The sequence below is a fragment of the Acinonyx jubatus genome, chromosome F2 (assembly GCF_027475565.1).
Source record: "Acinonyx jubatus isolate Ajub_Pintada_27869175 chromosome F2, VMU_Ajub_asm_v1.0, whole genome shotgun sequence".
Lineage (NCBI taxonomy): Eukaryota > Metazoa > Chordata > Mammalia > Carnivora > Felidae > Acinonyx > Acinonyx jubatus.
Window position 1 is genome coordinate 9796850 of NC_069394.1, and position 16009 is coordinate 9812858.

At 49.0% G+C, this 16009-nt stretch overlaps 1 protein-coding gene across 1 annotated transcript in view; it reads left to right on the top strand.

Annotated features, from left to right (window-relative positions):
• The window catches only part of HHLA1 (HERV-H LTR-associating 1), a 36896-nt gene extending 21104 nt beyond the window's left edge, over positions 1 to 15792 (top strand). The window contains exons 12-16 of the mRNA XM_015068328.3: positions 1902 to 1970; positions 2299 to 2373; positions 7633 to 7789; positions 12404 to 12486; positions 13665 to 15792. Of these exons, the coding sequence (XP_014923814.2) occupies positions 1902 to 1970; positions 2299 to 2373; positions 7633 to 7789; positions 12404 to 12486; positions 13665 to 13708 (428 nt within the window). The 3' untranslated portion in view covers positions 13709 to 15792. The remainder of the gene's footprint in view (positions 1 to 1901; positions 1971 to 2298; positions 2374 to 7632; positions 7790 to 12403; positions 12487 to 13664) is intronic.
• The last annotated feature ends 217 nt before the right edge of the window (positions 15793 to 16009 follow it).

Genomic DNA, 16009 nt, shown 5'->3' on the forward strand with positions numbered 1-16009 from the left:
GCGGCTCTCTCGATCTCTCTGAGGCCTGGGTTTTTCATCTTCAAAACGGGGGAGGCGATACCTGCTTTCAGAGTGGCTGTGAGGACTGGATCGGGTGGCCCGGGTGAGGTGTTGATCTCAGCACACAGCACCCTGGCACCACCCAGTCAATGGCAGCTCCTACTAACTGGTCCCACGGCACCCACAGCGCAGCATGGCCACAGCCCCCGGAGACGCGCTTCCCCAAGGGCAGTGGCAAACGGGACACCGCCAGAGCGGAGCATGCCTCTGCTCTCGCCCTGGGTCCCTTTCGTCTCTGATCGCCTGCGAGTCTGCGGTCCTTTCGTTCAGCTGTAACCAGCGGTCACGGACCAGTGAACTCTGTGTTGGGGTTGCGCGGAGAGCCGCTCGGTTTCTAGAGCCACACAGAAACACGCCCCGGTAGCAAGCATCAGTTGACGCCTTCCGGGTTCAGGGGCTTAGCTGATGAGTAGGAGCCCCGTAATTGAAGAGGAATCCAAAAAAGCTGTTGGCCCACTTGGAGAAGATGGCAAGACTGCCCATGGACCCGATCTGCTCGCTAACCACTGTACTTCTTGGGTCTCAGAGAAGACGTCACCCGTCCCCAGCCCCCCATTCGCTGCTCAGGTGTGGGTCAGCCTCGCCCCTGACCAATCTCCCCCTCCCTCACCCCCTGCCAGGAGGCTGTGTTATCAGGTTGGCCGGGGGCCAGGATCTTGACCGCAAGGATCATGCCCCGAGGTGGCCCTTCACCAGGACTTCATGAGCATGATCAAGAGACCTGTTGAGATGAGCCCATGCTTGAGGGTGAAGATGCGCTGAGCGTGCCCGGACGCAGAGGAGCGAAAAACACGTTCGCTTCGCCCAGGAGCAGCGGTGCTTGGACGCTGCCCGTGCCACGCCACTGCCGTCCCATCCACTTCTTCATTTCGTGCCAGGATCGGCGGCTTCCCCATGGCATCCGATGCCCGTTTCCTCCTCTGCCCTGGGAGTGCCGCCATTGCAAGTTCTATCTCCTCCTCCGGTCTGCATCCTTACTGCCCTGCCAGGTACCTGGCTTAATAACCACCGCTGGTCGACTAGGGCAGGACCTGTGGCATAGGGCCTCTTCCCCCCATCGGGCACCCCGAGATCAAACACAGGCTCGGGGCGCCTGGGTGGGTCAGTCAGTTAAGCGTCCAGCTCTTCATCTCGGCTCAGGTCATGATGTCACGCTTCATGGGTTCGAGCCCAGCATGGGGCTCTGCACTGACAACACAGAGCCCGCTTGGGATTCTGTCTCTCTCCCTCTCTTTCTGCCCGCCCCCTTCTCTCTCTCTCTGTCTCTCTCAAAATAAATAAACTTTTGGGGCGCCTGGGTGGCGCAGTCGGTTAAGCGTCGGACTTCAGCCAGGTCACGATCTCGCGGTCCGTGAGTTCGAGCCCCGCGTCGGGCTCTGGGCGGATGGCTCAGAGCCTGGAGCCTGTTTCCGATTCTGTGTCTCCCTCTCTCTCTGCCCCTCCCCCGTTCATGCTCTGTCTCTGTCTGTCCCAAAAATAAATAAACGTTGAAAAAAAAAATAAAAAAATAAAAATAGGAATTATTTTAGGGGCACCTGGGTGGCTCAGTCGGTTGGTTAAGCATCCAGCTTCGGCTCAGGTCATGATCTCACGGTTCATGAGTTCGAGCCCTGCGGTGGGCTCTGTGCTGACAGCTCAGAGCCTGGAGCCTGTTTCCGATTCTGTGTCTCCCTCTCTCTCTGACCCTCCCCCGTTCATGCTCTGTCTCTCTCTGTCCCAACAATAAATAAACGTTGAAAAAAATAATAAATAAATAAATAAATAAATAAATAAATAAATAAACTTTTGAAAAATTCCAAAAACAAAAACCACGAGCTTACCCCTCTCTCATTTCCTCCCAGGAACCTTCACCCCTGGCACACAGACCCCGAATCCAACCAAGGCACCAGCCCCTAGATACCCACAAACAGGTAAGACCGTGCATCCGGGAAGAGAAACCCAACACCGTGTGGCTTTGGGGCAGGGGCTCAAGAGGAAAGGATCACCTGCAGGCTGACTGACCTGGTCACTGTACTTCACTGGTTCTCCCGGGGAAAGGGGCAGAACTGGTTTATGAGTCTTGCTGTGTTACGAAATGGTCCTGTGGTTTGCGTAAAGCACTCCCTCTTTCTAGGCCACAGTTTCCCTAGAGAACTTTCAAGAACTTTTCATCCTGAAGGTGCTATAATTCTTCGGTTGTGTGTATAACCCAAGGCCAGTTCACGCTGACTTTTGCGAGGCCATTCTCGCCCCCTGCAGGTGACGCCCCGTTGGCCTGGCCATTTGCCCCTGGAGAGGAACCAGCCCTGGCCCCGGGACCCCACCAGGTTTCTAGTACGTACCAGCAGCCCGCCGCTCTGTGGCTTTTGTTTGTTTGCAACGAGGTTGTGTCGTGCCGCAAAAAGAGGTCTGTTTGATAAATTTAGGTTCGGACCGCTGGGATTCAATCCTAGCTCTGCCATTTACTGCAGAGGGGGTCTCCTGCGCTCAGCTTCAGGAATTCAGCTCCCTCGACTGTGAAGTAGGAATAATAACAATCATTGCAGGCACTAAAACTGTCTTTATCCCTCCCGGGTTTTGGATTGAGTAAGATAATGTGTGGGGAAGAGATTTGGAATGACAGAGTTCCGCATAACTTCATCCAATCAACTTGTATCGAGTGAACGCCTATTGAGCTAGGGGCTGTGCGCTTAGCCAAACAGAGGCTGTTCCTTTACTGAGCCTGATGTCCACGGGGGCAGCAGAAGGGGTAAGGGGTAAAGGATGACTCCGGAACTCAACCTCCATTCCCCAGGTGCAATTTACTTGTGTTCCATTTTATTTTGTTATTATTTTTTATGTTTATTTTTTTTTATTTTTGAGAGAGAGAGAGAGAAAAACAGAACGTGAGTGGGGGAGGGGCAGACAGAGAGGGAGACCCAGAATCCGAAGCAGGTTCCAGGCTCCCAGCCGTCAGCACAGAGCCCGATGCGGGGCTCGAACCCACGAACCGTGAGATCATGACCTGAGCCGAATTCAGACGCTCAACCGACTGAGCCATCCAGGCGCCCTGCTTTTTGTTCCATTTTAAGGACACCCTGCCTTCCCCACCTCTGACACCTCGTTTTTATGGAATTCTCCAGGAGGCTTATGTCCAGGGCTTAATGGCTGGGTTTTCGAGATCCCTCACAGAGGCCCGGGGCTTCGGTGTCTGGGGATGTGTTGCATCTTTCCACTTTGGGATGCCTCACTCCCTTCCTTTCTGTTCTGTAGGACAGAAATTGATACATCCCTGCCTTTCTGTTCTGTAGGACAGAAATTGATACAAAGTGAGTCTATGACAGAAATTGATACAAAGTGAGTCCTTCAAAGCGGCTTTGAATCCTCAGGCCCCTCCTACTCCTGGACGCCTTTCTATACTAGTTTTCTGAATGTTCCTGGACTCTCCAGTCATATATCAGTGGAGCATTATTAAATTCCTGGGGACGACACAGCCTCTTTTTTTCATACAGCAGAGATCTGCCTCCAACCCCCGCCCAACCTGTGGTGAATGGGCCTTTCAGACACAAAGCCATGATTATACTGCCGGCCCAAATTATAGCCATTTTCCCCCAGAGGTTCTAAAGAAACACATTATTGGAGCAGATAAGGGCAGTTGTCAGCCTGAGTTTCAGAAAACAAGTTAACTGTATTTAAAACTATCTGTATGTATATCTTTTTCTGTATCTATATCTACTTATATAGCCCTGTATATCATCTATCCATCTATCTCTGTGTTTCTATCCTTCTATCCAACCATCCATCTGATAAGCAATATAAGTATAAAATAAAGGGGTTTGACGACTTCCAATAAATGATTGTTTCCATTCACACACACACACACACACACACACACACACACACACAAATCATGCCGCAGAGTCTTTTGAGATTTACTCATTCATCCATTCAATGAATGTTTACTGAGCTCCTACTGTTTCCCAGGCACCGTGCTAAGCCTATTTTTACTTTTTCTTTTTGCAATAATTCCACAAGGTAGGTAGTGTTATCTTCATGAGGCAATTTCGGTGATCACTACAGATAAAATGTGACTCTGTTTTGAGCCTAGATTTGTCTAATTCCAAAGACTGTGCTCATCCCAACCTTCTAGGTTATCTCTCCCAAGATGCTCCATTTGTACAAAATAATCACAGTTTGAGGGAGAGATTGAGAAGTTTCTTTAGAGAAAAAGCGGTAAATGCTGTGTGCATGCAGAGAAGGAGAGATTAGCTCCATTTGGAGGAATTGTTGAAGAAGTTTTCACTGATTAAGAAAGAGGCATCTGGGGCGCCTGGGTGGTCCAGTCGGTTAAGCATCTGGAGTCTTGATCTCGGCTCAGGTCATGGTCTCACGGTTCATGAGTTCAAGCACCATATGGGGCTACATATGTTAAGTATGGAGCCTGCTTGGGATTCTCTCTCTGTCTCTCTCTCTCTCTCTCTCTCTCTGTCTCTTTCTCTCTCTCTCTCTCTCAGAATAACTAAATCTAAAAAATTCAAAAAAGAAAGAGGCATCTGCACAGGGCTGCCTCTAAATATGCATTCTACGCAGAGGCACAGCTTATGCAAAGGCACTGGGGCAGGAAAGGACGATGTTTCCCAGGGGCTGAGAGATTCCCTGTGGCTGGAGTTCTGATGCTACAAGAAAGAATGATGAGGAGTGAGGGTGCAGAGGCTGGCAAGGGGGAGGTCCCCAGGGCCGTGGAAGGAGCGTGGACCTCTCCTCGGACAAGTGAAAGGGACGTGGTCAGATTTGTGGTGCAGAAAGTTTTCTCTGGCTGCAGAGTGGAGACTAAAGAGGAGAGGGGAGGAGCAGGGATACTGGTGAGGAGACTTGTACTAACCACAGCCACAGATGATGGGGGCTGGAGCTAGGAGCTGGTTGTGTGCATAAGGAGACTCGAGTGGTGCTCAAAAGACAGAATCAAGAGGCTGTAATGATGGTAGAGTGATCACCAGGAGGTCACCAAACGTTATTCCCAAGTTTGAACGACTGAGCGGCAAAGTGCCATTTCCTGAGAGGAAGAAGCCTGGGAGACACTGGGAAGGGGAGAGGGGAATTGGATGTTGAGCCTCAGGAATGTTAAGGATGTTCAGACCCTAAAGTGTGGTGGTTACAAGCATAGGTTCCAGACTCAGGTCTTGCCAAGGTCACTATCTGCTCTAGAACTGACCAAACTGTAGAATCACTCAGACCCTCAGTGTCCTCTCCTATAAAATAGTACTTCTGATGTCCACACTACATGCTTTCATGAGGATTAAATGAAACAATGCAGGTACAGAACTTAGGAAAGTACCTGATATATAGCACGTGCTCAGTAAGTTAAAGCAAAAAGTCATAGCAGCTTTACAAAAATTGACAAATGCCCTGGAGGGTTTACTGTTCTAACTGACTCAGGATAAAATTCAAAATACATTGCCTCCCTACATTTTTAATGAAATCGTTCTCGAACATTATAAGCCCTCTCTCCACTTTAATAAATACACAACTGATAGATGAATGGATAAAGAAGATGCTGTATGCAGACACAATAGAATAGCACTCAGCCATAAAAAGAATGAAATCCCGCCCTTTGCAACAACGCGGATGGAGCTAGAGAGTATAATGCTAAATGAAATTAAGTCAAAGAAAGACAAACACCATATGATTTCACTCATATATGGAATTTAGGAATCAAAACAAACAAAGGGAAAAAAAAAAAACAGAAAGAGAGAGAGAGGGGGAGAGAGAAACCAAGAAACAGACTCTTAACTATAGAGAACAAACAGATGATTACCAGAGGGGAAGTCGGGGGGCGGGGGATGGGATACATAGGTGATGGGGATTAAGAGTACACTTATCTTCTTTTTTAGTATTTATTTATTTTTGACAGACAGAGAAGACAGACAGAGTGTGAGGGGGAGAGGGACAGAGAGAGAGAGGGAGACACAGACTCCGAAGCAGGCTCCAGTCTCTGAGCTGTGAGCACAGAGCCCGTCGCGGGGCTCGAACTCACAAACCGTGAGATCATGACCTGAGCTGAAGTTGGACACTCAACCGACCGAGCCACCCAGGTGCCCCAAGAGTACACTTATCTTGATGAACACAGAATAATATATGGAATTGTTGAATTACTATATTGTATACCTGCAACTAATATAACACTGTTAACTACACTGGAATTAAAAATAAAAATAAATATATATATATATTTATAAAACTGCTAAATTTTAATTTTCAAAAAGGTAAAAACATGACTTACAAAAATAAGAAATGAACACATGTCAGAAATATTATTCAACCATTAATTAATGAATTAAGATTTGTTCAATAGAGTTTGAGGAACAGGGATCTTTATAATCAATCCTAGGAATTTGGAAACGAATTTGCTAATTGATATCCTACAGCAATAAATTCTTTTTTTTTTTTTTTACTGGACAAAAATCAATTGCACCTTGACCACATAAAATGCATTTACATTGCTATCAGTTAACCTCTTCAGAGTGGTAAAAACCTACTCAATAAATCAGTCAAAGGCACACACTCTTATATAACCAGATAATCCCCACAGAGTCTGCTGGACAATACCCAGAACTTATTTCCAGGTTTTAGATCCTTTTTCTTGATAGCAGCTAGTGATTCTTTGTTGGAAGATTATTATCAATATCCTAGTATAATCTTCGAATCACTAGAAGGTGAGCTCTGTAAGAGGAAGCCTCTTTTCCTTTCTTATTTAGTGTTGTATCTCTTGTGTCTATTCTGCCCGACATGCAGGGAATGTTCAATACATTTTTAGTAAATCAATAATAATCGCCACCGTCTATTGTTTATTCCACACCAGGAACTTTGCAACATGCTTCGTACAAACCTTTTTCTCGTTTAATCCTCCCGGTTATCATCTGGTAACGTACACCCATGCACGTGTACACAGTCATGCCCACATACCCATGCCAAACACATATACCCATGCCTGCACACGCTCACGCACACTCACATGCACGCACACACACACGCACCCCATACCCACTGCTCCATCAAATTATTCTCCACTTCCCTATGAAGTTCCCAGCAAACCATCCCCTTGCCTGATATGAGTCACCATATCCTCTAACCCTCACGCTGGAAATGCCTCCACCTGATCCATTGCTGTTTAATGCTTTAGATCCTTTTTTTTCCATTATGTTTCTTTATCTTTGAGAGGCAGAGAAAGACAGAGCACGAGTGGGAGAGGGGCAGAGTGAGAGGGAGACACAGAATCCGAAGCAGGCTCCGGGCTGAGCTGTCAGCCCAGAGCCCGACGCAGGGCTCGAACTCAGAGTGTGAGATCACGACCTGTGCCGAAGTCGGAAGCTCAACCGACTGAGCCACCCAGGCACCCCTAGATCCTTTTTCAATATTTGCTGTCAGTGAAACCTTCCCCACCTGTCTCGTGCATTCTCACGGCGGCTCTTCCGGGCACTGAGGAAGCAAGACTGTCTCACCTGTCCCTCTCAGAGCCACCCGAGATCCGGGGAGACTCTACTTACTAAAGCACGGGGAGAAGATGCTTTTGCTCAAACCTTGTTGATTTCAGCGGTCTGGGGTTGCATCTTCCAGGGTGTCCTCAGCTGCTGGTCGAAGAGGGGACCGTCACAGCCGCTCCCCTCCCCCTGGCCATCCGGAAGCTCAACCCTTGCCTGATGGAGCTGTGCCGCTTTTTCCAGCAATGCCTCTGCATGAGCCAGAAGAGAGACCCCAGGATGGAGGCCATGAGGTAACCTGGGCCAGGTGCCACCTTCCAGAGTCAGTATTTAGAGGCTGCTTATGCCGTGTGGATGCTCTGCCGGCCACCAGGTGACCGGGCAGAGAGAGGTGACAGGGGTACGTCAAGGAATCGACTCTCCAGTGAGTCTTCTACTGGACCATCACTTCCTTGCGAGCCAGCATGGAACCTCATTCATTTCTGGGTCCCCAGGACCACGAGTACAGCCGAGTTGAGTCAAGTCGAGCTGAGCCGAGCTCCATCACACCTGGTGCAATGATCTCACAGGACTTCGTGGGGTCCTGGAGTCGCCGGGGGCCTCAGCCTGGTGAGATCTGCCAGAAGAGAATAGTCAGAGGGTATGCCCATCTACATTCCAGATCTTTCTAAATCCCTGACACTCATTTGCTGGCCAAACGTGAAGACTGTAAAAAGAAATTTAGAAGGCAGACACGGTTTCACATTAGAAGTTCTGGGCGTGGGCAGTTTCCCACCCTTGAGAGTGCAGACGTTCTACCCTTTCTTCTGGAGTTTCTTATTGGTTGTAAATCCAGAACCAAACAAACGTGGCTGAATACTTCTGCTCCGGTGGCCCGGGGCCAATCTCTCCGGTCTTTAATGTCACTTTCAGAGTCCGCTCATGACCCTTCAGCTTTTCAAATCTCCATCACCCACTGGCTCTGAACCCCGTGCAGGTTGGTTTGCAGCCTCTTTTCATTGTGTCCTTGTCTTGAATCCCTCAATCGGTGTGGATGTTTCCTCCACCCAGAGAGGGAGGTGAGCAAGGTCCATAGACCCGAGGGTGTTCGCAAGCAACATGGAGGCATTGCAGCCATGCTTTCTTACAGGATCAGACCACGGCTAGAACTTTTTTCTACCAGCTTTTCAAATCAACAACACGAGTTGAGTCTCTAGTAATTATCTTTTAGGCTGATCCACAGGAATTGAGAGATGAATCAGAAACAGACCCAGAGGGGCGCCTGGGCGGCTCAGTTGGTTAAGTGTCCGACTTTGGCTCAGGTCATGGTCTTGTGGTTCGTGAGTTTGAGTCCCATATCAAACCCCACATCAGGCTCCATGCTGACAGCTCGCAGCCTGCTTGGGACTCTCTCTCTGTCCTTCTCCCTCTCTCTCAAAATAAATAAATAAACTTAAAAGAAAAAGAAATAGACCCAGAAACTGAGGGGCTCATAGATGAGAGAAAGAAATGGTCATAAACGCAAATCAAAATATAACATAGTAGGGATGCCTGGTTGGCTGAGTCAGTCAAGCATCCGACTTTGGCTCAGGTCATGATCTCACAGTCGGTGAGTTCGAGCCCCACGTCGGGCTCTGTGCCGACAGCTCGGAGCCTGGAACCTGCTTCAGATTCTGGGTCTCCCTCTCTCTCTGTTCCTCCCCCACTCGCACTCTGTCCCTCTCACTCTCTCTCAAAAAATAAAAACAAACATTTAAAAATATATATATAACACAGTAAGGGACAGAACCAAGTTACACATGAGGCAGAACCTATTCATCGTATCCCCTTGGAGAAAAATCACATTAAAAAAACTATCTATATAGCAAATACTGGGTGCAAGGATAAATGAGGAAGGCAGAAGTTTCCAGAGAGGAGTTTTAAGTCGAAACTTAGAGAAATGAAGCATCTATGAACCTGAGCTTATCCTTTCCTTTCCCTGTATTTTAACTTAATAGTAAATTGTTCTATAATCTCCTCCTAAACCCTGAGTACAGGCTACGAATGACAGAGTGGGAGGCTGGCTTTACTCAGTGTGTTTGTTGAATCACACAGCCCCTGTGATCAAAAAATCATGCTCGAGTGGGGAAGTCGGCCATGCAAAGAGAAACTGCAAAACTATGAGAAGCGCCATAGCAGATCCCCAGTATGCGCTGTGGGCCCCAGGGTAATTAAGGACTAGAGCTGGATGGAGGAATCAACAGAAGCTTCTGGGGCAGGAAATGGGAGGGGACGCTCCAGGCAAAGAGCAGGTGCAAAGATAGCACGGGCAGCCTGGAACATTGTAGGTCCACCGAGATATGCAATGTGGCCACATCAAGGGTGACCGGCCACTGTCCCCGGCATAGGTCCCTTTCCAGAAGGACTTTGCTCTCTCAGGCTCCTGGTAAGCTCGTGCAAACAAGTTTTCACTCTTCCCATAGCTTCAGCTACTGCTCTGAGCTGTGCATTTCTTCCTTCATTCACAACACACTGAACCCAATCCCCAGGGTATTTTGATGTCCTCTCTGTTCTGGAAGCTTTCTTTTTTATGTTTGTTTATTTTTGAGAGGTGGGGGGAGGGGCAGAGAGAGAGGGAGACCCAGAATCCGAAGCGGGCTCCAGGTTCTGAGCTGTCAGCACAGAGCCGGACGCAGGGCTCGAACTCACGAACATGAGCTCATGACCTGAGCTGAAGTCGGATGCTTAACCAACTGAGCCACCCAGGCGCCCCTGTTTTGGAAGCTTTCTAAGCAACTTGCGGCTGTTAGAAGAAAATCTGGCCACACCTGCACACTGTCAAGCTAACTGGGGGTGGGGGGGATGAGGAGGGATTGGGGCCACAGAGCTGGGCCCTCAAAGCTAGTAGGTAGCTTCGTGTGCCGTATGGAGGGGCAGGGTTAAAACCAAACAGACCTGGGTTTAAATTTAGGCATGAACATAATTTTAATGAATGCACATTTCTTTAATTTTCAATGATATAACCATTCCTCTATTATAGCTTTTTTTTTTTGCTATTATACATAGTGATAATTTATAATTTTGTATATAAAGCTTTTTCTCAACTGGCAATTTCTTGGAGTAAGTTGTTAAAATAGTTGAATCTATTCACATTTAGCAAACTTACACAGCACATGGTGCCAGGCACTATTCCCAAAACTTCGCAAGTATTGATTCATTTCATCCTCATAATCCAGTAAAGTAGATACTATCAGAATTATTCTCATCTTAGAAAGGAAGAAACTGAGGCATGTTAATTTAAGTCACCTCAGTTTACACAGTTGGTAAGTGGAGAAGCCAGGATTTAAATCCAGATATTTGGACCCCAAGGTCAGTATTTTTAAAGGGACCTTACATTAAAAAGAATTAATATTCTTAAAGCTTTTGGTGCCTATTGCCAAACTGCTTTCCAACCGAGAATGGCGTACAATTTCACCAGCACTGATGCGATCATTTAAATTGTTTAATTTATGGATCAGAAATGGTATCTGATTGTTTTAAAACTGTTGTTTGATTACTAGTAAGTTTGAATGCGTTTGGAGGGTTTTCCCACTTCTATGAGTTACGTGTTCTTACTCTTTCATTTTTCACTCTCGTTTCTCTTTCTCTAGACTCGTCGTGATGTTTTATTCTTCTTATCTCTTGACATTCGGTGTTTTGCATGAGCTTTTTACATAATAAATTCAATATATGGTTAAAAAAAATTTTAGGCGCTGCCACTTAGAAGCTATGGAGGCTAGTCATTTAGCCTCTCTGAGCCTCAGTGCCTCCTTCCGCAAAGTGGGGATAGCCCCGTTAGAGTCGCGCTGTGCTCTGGCACGAAGCGGATCACCGGGGTACAAATCCAGCCCTGTCTCTTGAGAGCAGCGCGTCCTCAGGCAAATCAGTTCATCCCGTGCCCCAGTTCCCTCCTTGTCTCGGTGTCCTGTAAATTGAGGGTGATGGAGCCCGGGGAGTCTTTGCAGCCGGCTTTCCTGGAGCAGTTAGTTGTTCCCCAGAGTCTGCTGGACTCACAGAATGGTGCCGATGGGAGGGAAAGTAGAAGCTGGTCGGCCGCACCCCTTTAAGCATCCCACGAGGAGCTGCTCAGGCAGCAAAGACCTGGGGTCCTGGGGTGAGCCAGCGGCACAGAGAGTTCTTCTCCCTAGGCATGTGCCCAGCGCTCTTTCCCCAAAGCCCTGAGAAGAGATCCCTGCAGGCCCGGCCCAGGGCGGGATATTACTTCGCAAGTACTCGCTGCCCGGTTAACAGGAACAGCCCTGCGCTCTTGCCCCGACTCGCCCCTCAAATACATAAACGAACACCATCGTTTGCTGAGCACCTGTGGCGAGCCCGGCCCTGCTCAGGAACTGGGCAAGTGTTACCTCGCTTAATCCTCGAGGTAACCGGTGAGCGGGGGCGCTATGGTTTCCTCTCATGTGTAGATGGAAACACGGAGGCCCACGGAATTGAATACTCAGCCTGAAGCCACACGTCCTAGTAAGGGAAGATGACAGGACTAAAAATACAGCCTCTTCACTCCGAAGTCTAAGCTTTTTCCGCCTCTCAGGCTCATCCTCTGCGCCCCCCCCCCCGCCACACCCTGTAAAGATAGAGAGGGCCTCCTTGCTGTGAATAATTGGCCGCTATGACTTTTTTTTAATTTATTTTTTGAGGGGGGTGGAAAGGGAGCAGAGGGGCAGAGAGAGAGAGAGAGAGAGAGAGAGAGAATCCCAAGCAGGCTCCACACTCAGTGGGGAGCCCAAAGTGGGGCTCAATCTCACAACCGGGAGATCAGGACCTGAGCCGAAATCAAGAGTCAGACGCTCAACTGCTGAGCCACCCAGGCACCCGTGACTTTGTAAATTATGCTTGTCTTCCGTTAGCCACAAGGGATGACGTTTGCTTTCCACTCTGATTGGAATCTTTAGGTACTGTCTTGAATACTATTCCTGGTTTCTGAAGAATGCAACATACATCTGTCAGAGGGTGAAAAGGGTGCCCCACTCACACAGTAAGTAGACGCTTGACCTTGGCGCTTGGCAATAAATGCCTTCTCTCAAGGAGCTCTAGAATTCAGTGATTGTCCCGTCTTCATTCGGGACCAAAAAGAGCGGGTGCAGCTCAGGCGGTCGTCGTCAATTCTAGACAGAAAGAGTGGAGGATATTTCTGATTCCTGCTCACCTAACAGTTGGATGTTTGCAATTAGGTATGGGGAAGAAAAAACAAAGTGGGAGTCAGCCCAGCCAAGCACTATGGCTTTCTGTGTGATCTCGGGCAAGTTTCTCATCCTCCCTGACTCCCATGTAAGCTACAGATACAAATGGACGAAGAAAGATCAAACAAAAGAGACCCCATTGTGAATGCTCAAATTTCTGACCAAAGCAAAATGAGTAGGAAGAATCCAAGAATAAGAAGGCAGCATGAGGTGCTACGAGTAGGGTGTATGACACCCCTCTCCTGGTCTTAGATGGTAGCAAAGCCCCTGTTGACTCCCGGAGAGGCCAGACGCAAGCTTTTTTCCCCTCCCACCCCTGCAGACAAAAGTGGCTGATCTGGCTTATCTGGTCCGCCCAGGTGACAGTGTAGTCATCTACCTGGACAATCAAGTCAAAGGACTCTGGCCTCCTAAAAGTCGTGGAGCCACATGGGACTTGCATTACCTTTATTCTGCAGCACAAGAGCCAAGATTCGGGGTGGAGGTGGGGTGGGGTGGGGGTGGGGGGCTCAGTAGTCCAAATCCCTTCACCTGGGGGTGGGCAGGGGGAGCAGGAAATCTTGGTCGCTCCTTATAGTCGAATAGCTCTTCTTTCGCTCTTGCTGCATGAAAATCTCCACACGAACAACATATTCCATCTAGGGAACAACATGTTACTGAGTTTAGAGTAGCTTTTTGCAAACTGGGGGCACGAGGTAGATACAGCTGGGTAACCCGAAGCCATCACCGGGCGGAGAGTGGAGACTGGAGAGCTGTCCCCTTCTCGACTTCGCTGCCAACCGGCAGGGCGTCTGGCCCACGTCCTTCCTCTCTGACACAGACTCCTGAGTCCCCGCCCACTGCCATGTCACACCCTTGCCCCCCCCCCACCCCCCCAAGAGCCTGGGCCATCGCTGTGGGACCAGAGTTCATGCCTCTGTAGCGTTTCCTTCTTTCTCAGTACCTGGAATTCCCTCTTCTTCCTCTCTTCCAGCCTTAAAACAAAAATGCCTCCGGAATATCTGCCTGTCTGTGTGAAAAGATGATGGGACCTAACGATAAACTGGACGACATCCCTTCACCTTGGCCCCTGGCCCAAGTTGGCTGGATGTGAAGAATTCACCAGGCTCCAGCTAGATCATCAATTAACTGAAAGAGGTTCTTTGGGGAAGTAGCAATTCTTTCTCTCCTGTGAACCCTGGGAAGGGGGAAGGCCAAGTGTTAGAGCTGCCCTGAAACCGAAATCCACGGTCAAGAATCCCCCGTGATGCTTACGGAGATCCTGAGATGGGAGAAATGGGTTGAGGGGTATCACAGCAGCCGGAACAAATGAGTCCAGGCACTGAGACTCTGACACAGTACCCAGAGTGACTTACACCTGGGATTTTAGGAAGACAACACGATAAATTAGGAAAGGGGAGCCCATACCCTGGAGAGAGTCACATAGGATTTCTCTACACCACGAACCCACGCTTGGTTATATACAAGTAATCAGACTTGCTGACCATGGGATCCCGATAATTCTCCATGCCCCTAAATAGCAGGTGATGAGAACCTTCCCCCGGAGGAAGTGTGGCTTTTCTGTTGTTGATGTCTTGTGTCGATTTCTCGTCTGTGGGTCCCGCTGTATTTGGGGGCCTCGGGTTCCGTGACTCACTAATAGGAGACTCCCGGAGCCAGAACAGCTTTTATGCTCACATTTCCTTCTTATTACAGCGAAAGCCTAGAGATTAAAGTCAGCAAAGGTAAAAGGTGCAGGGGACAGGGCCCGGGAGAGGCCAGACATCAGCTTCCCGTTGCCCTCTCTGGCGAAGTTGCATGGGCAGCACTTAATCCTTCCAGCAATGCCATGTGACAACACGTATGGAGTATCATCAACCAGAAAAGCTCACCCGAGCCATGGAGTCCAGGGCTTTAATTGGGGATCAGCCTAGAGGCATGAAGTTACTCTGTCTTCAGGCTCTCCACAGGTCAAGCCGACACGCTGTGACCCAAGGCCCCTGCTATAAGTTGTATTGTTAGCTTGGAGCATCTGGCATGACCCAAAGCTCCAGGTCTACGGACACTCTTGTCAGGCGAGGGTTCGGAGGTTAACCCCCAGGAGCTGTTCAGGGCTGGACTTTTCTTTGGAAGATGCAGGGTTCAATGCCGTAGCCCTGCTGAGTCAACGCTTTCCCAGGCACCCACGGGCTAAGGTGTCCCTGTATCGGTTCGAGTCCCTTTTAATTTCTCCCCAGGCCGCAGTAGCTGCAAACACCCCTGTGAATGCCAAGTCCCCATGCAGAGCATTACTGAGCAGACTTGCTCTTTCCAATGGCCCCTGTGGACCCCGTGCTCCCTCACTGCTGTGCCCGGAGCTCCAGTCTTCCATGTTAACATGCGGCCCGGGCATTGGTGTCCCACCCTCTCTGACCCATGCCTGCCCTTTGGTGAGAAAAGTCACTCCATTCACAGTCCAAGTAGAAACGATTTCCCCCCATCGGTAGACACTTGAGTGCCCTTGCCCTGACTACCTGTGGACAACAAGGCTCTCAGAAAGGTAGAACTTGAACTTCAGGAAGAGACTTCCCTCCTCTCATCACGCGCAGAAAAGATTTAGTTTTAACCTCTGGAACACCTGGGAGGCCCTCAAAGTTATGCAAATGCCAAGCTCATGAACTACACCTGCACGACTCTGGGGGCCTGCAAAGGGCCCTCTCGTTTGCAAAGCTGAGGAGGACACGGGAAATCTCCTAGGCAAAGGGACCATACCTGGACAGGAACCAAAAAATGAGCACGATTCATCAGGTGGGTGTTGACCTGACCAGACCTTCTCGAATGGATAAAGTTGATATTATTAATCAAGGATCTGTGGCAAGAAAGGCTCCCAGAGTTTCCCCCAAAGAGTAATTTATCATCAGGGAAGGTGGGACTAGAGACTTGGTCCCAACACCCTGGCTATTTGTCTGTGGGGGAAACCGGAGGGTGCCCAGCCATCCCACATCTTAGGGATTATGACTGAGCATGACTATCGTTTAAAGTTTGTTTAGGGGGGCCTGGGTGGCTCAGTCGGTTGAGCGTCCGACTTCGGCTCAGGTCATGAGCTCACGGTTCGTGAGTTCGAGCCCCACGTCGGTCTCTGTGCTGACAGCTGGGAGCCTGGAGCCTGCTTCGGATTCTGTGTCTCGCGCTCTCTCTGCCCCTCCCCTGCTCACACTCTGTCTCTCTCTGTCTCAAAAATAAATAAAACATTAAAAAAACATTTAAAGTTTATTTATTTATTTTGAGAAGGAGAGAGAGCACGCAAGCAGGGGTGAGGCAGAGAGAGAGAGAGAGAGAGAGAGAGAATCCCAAGCAGGC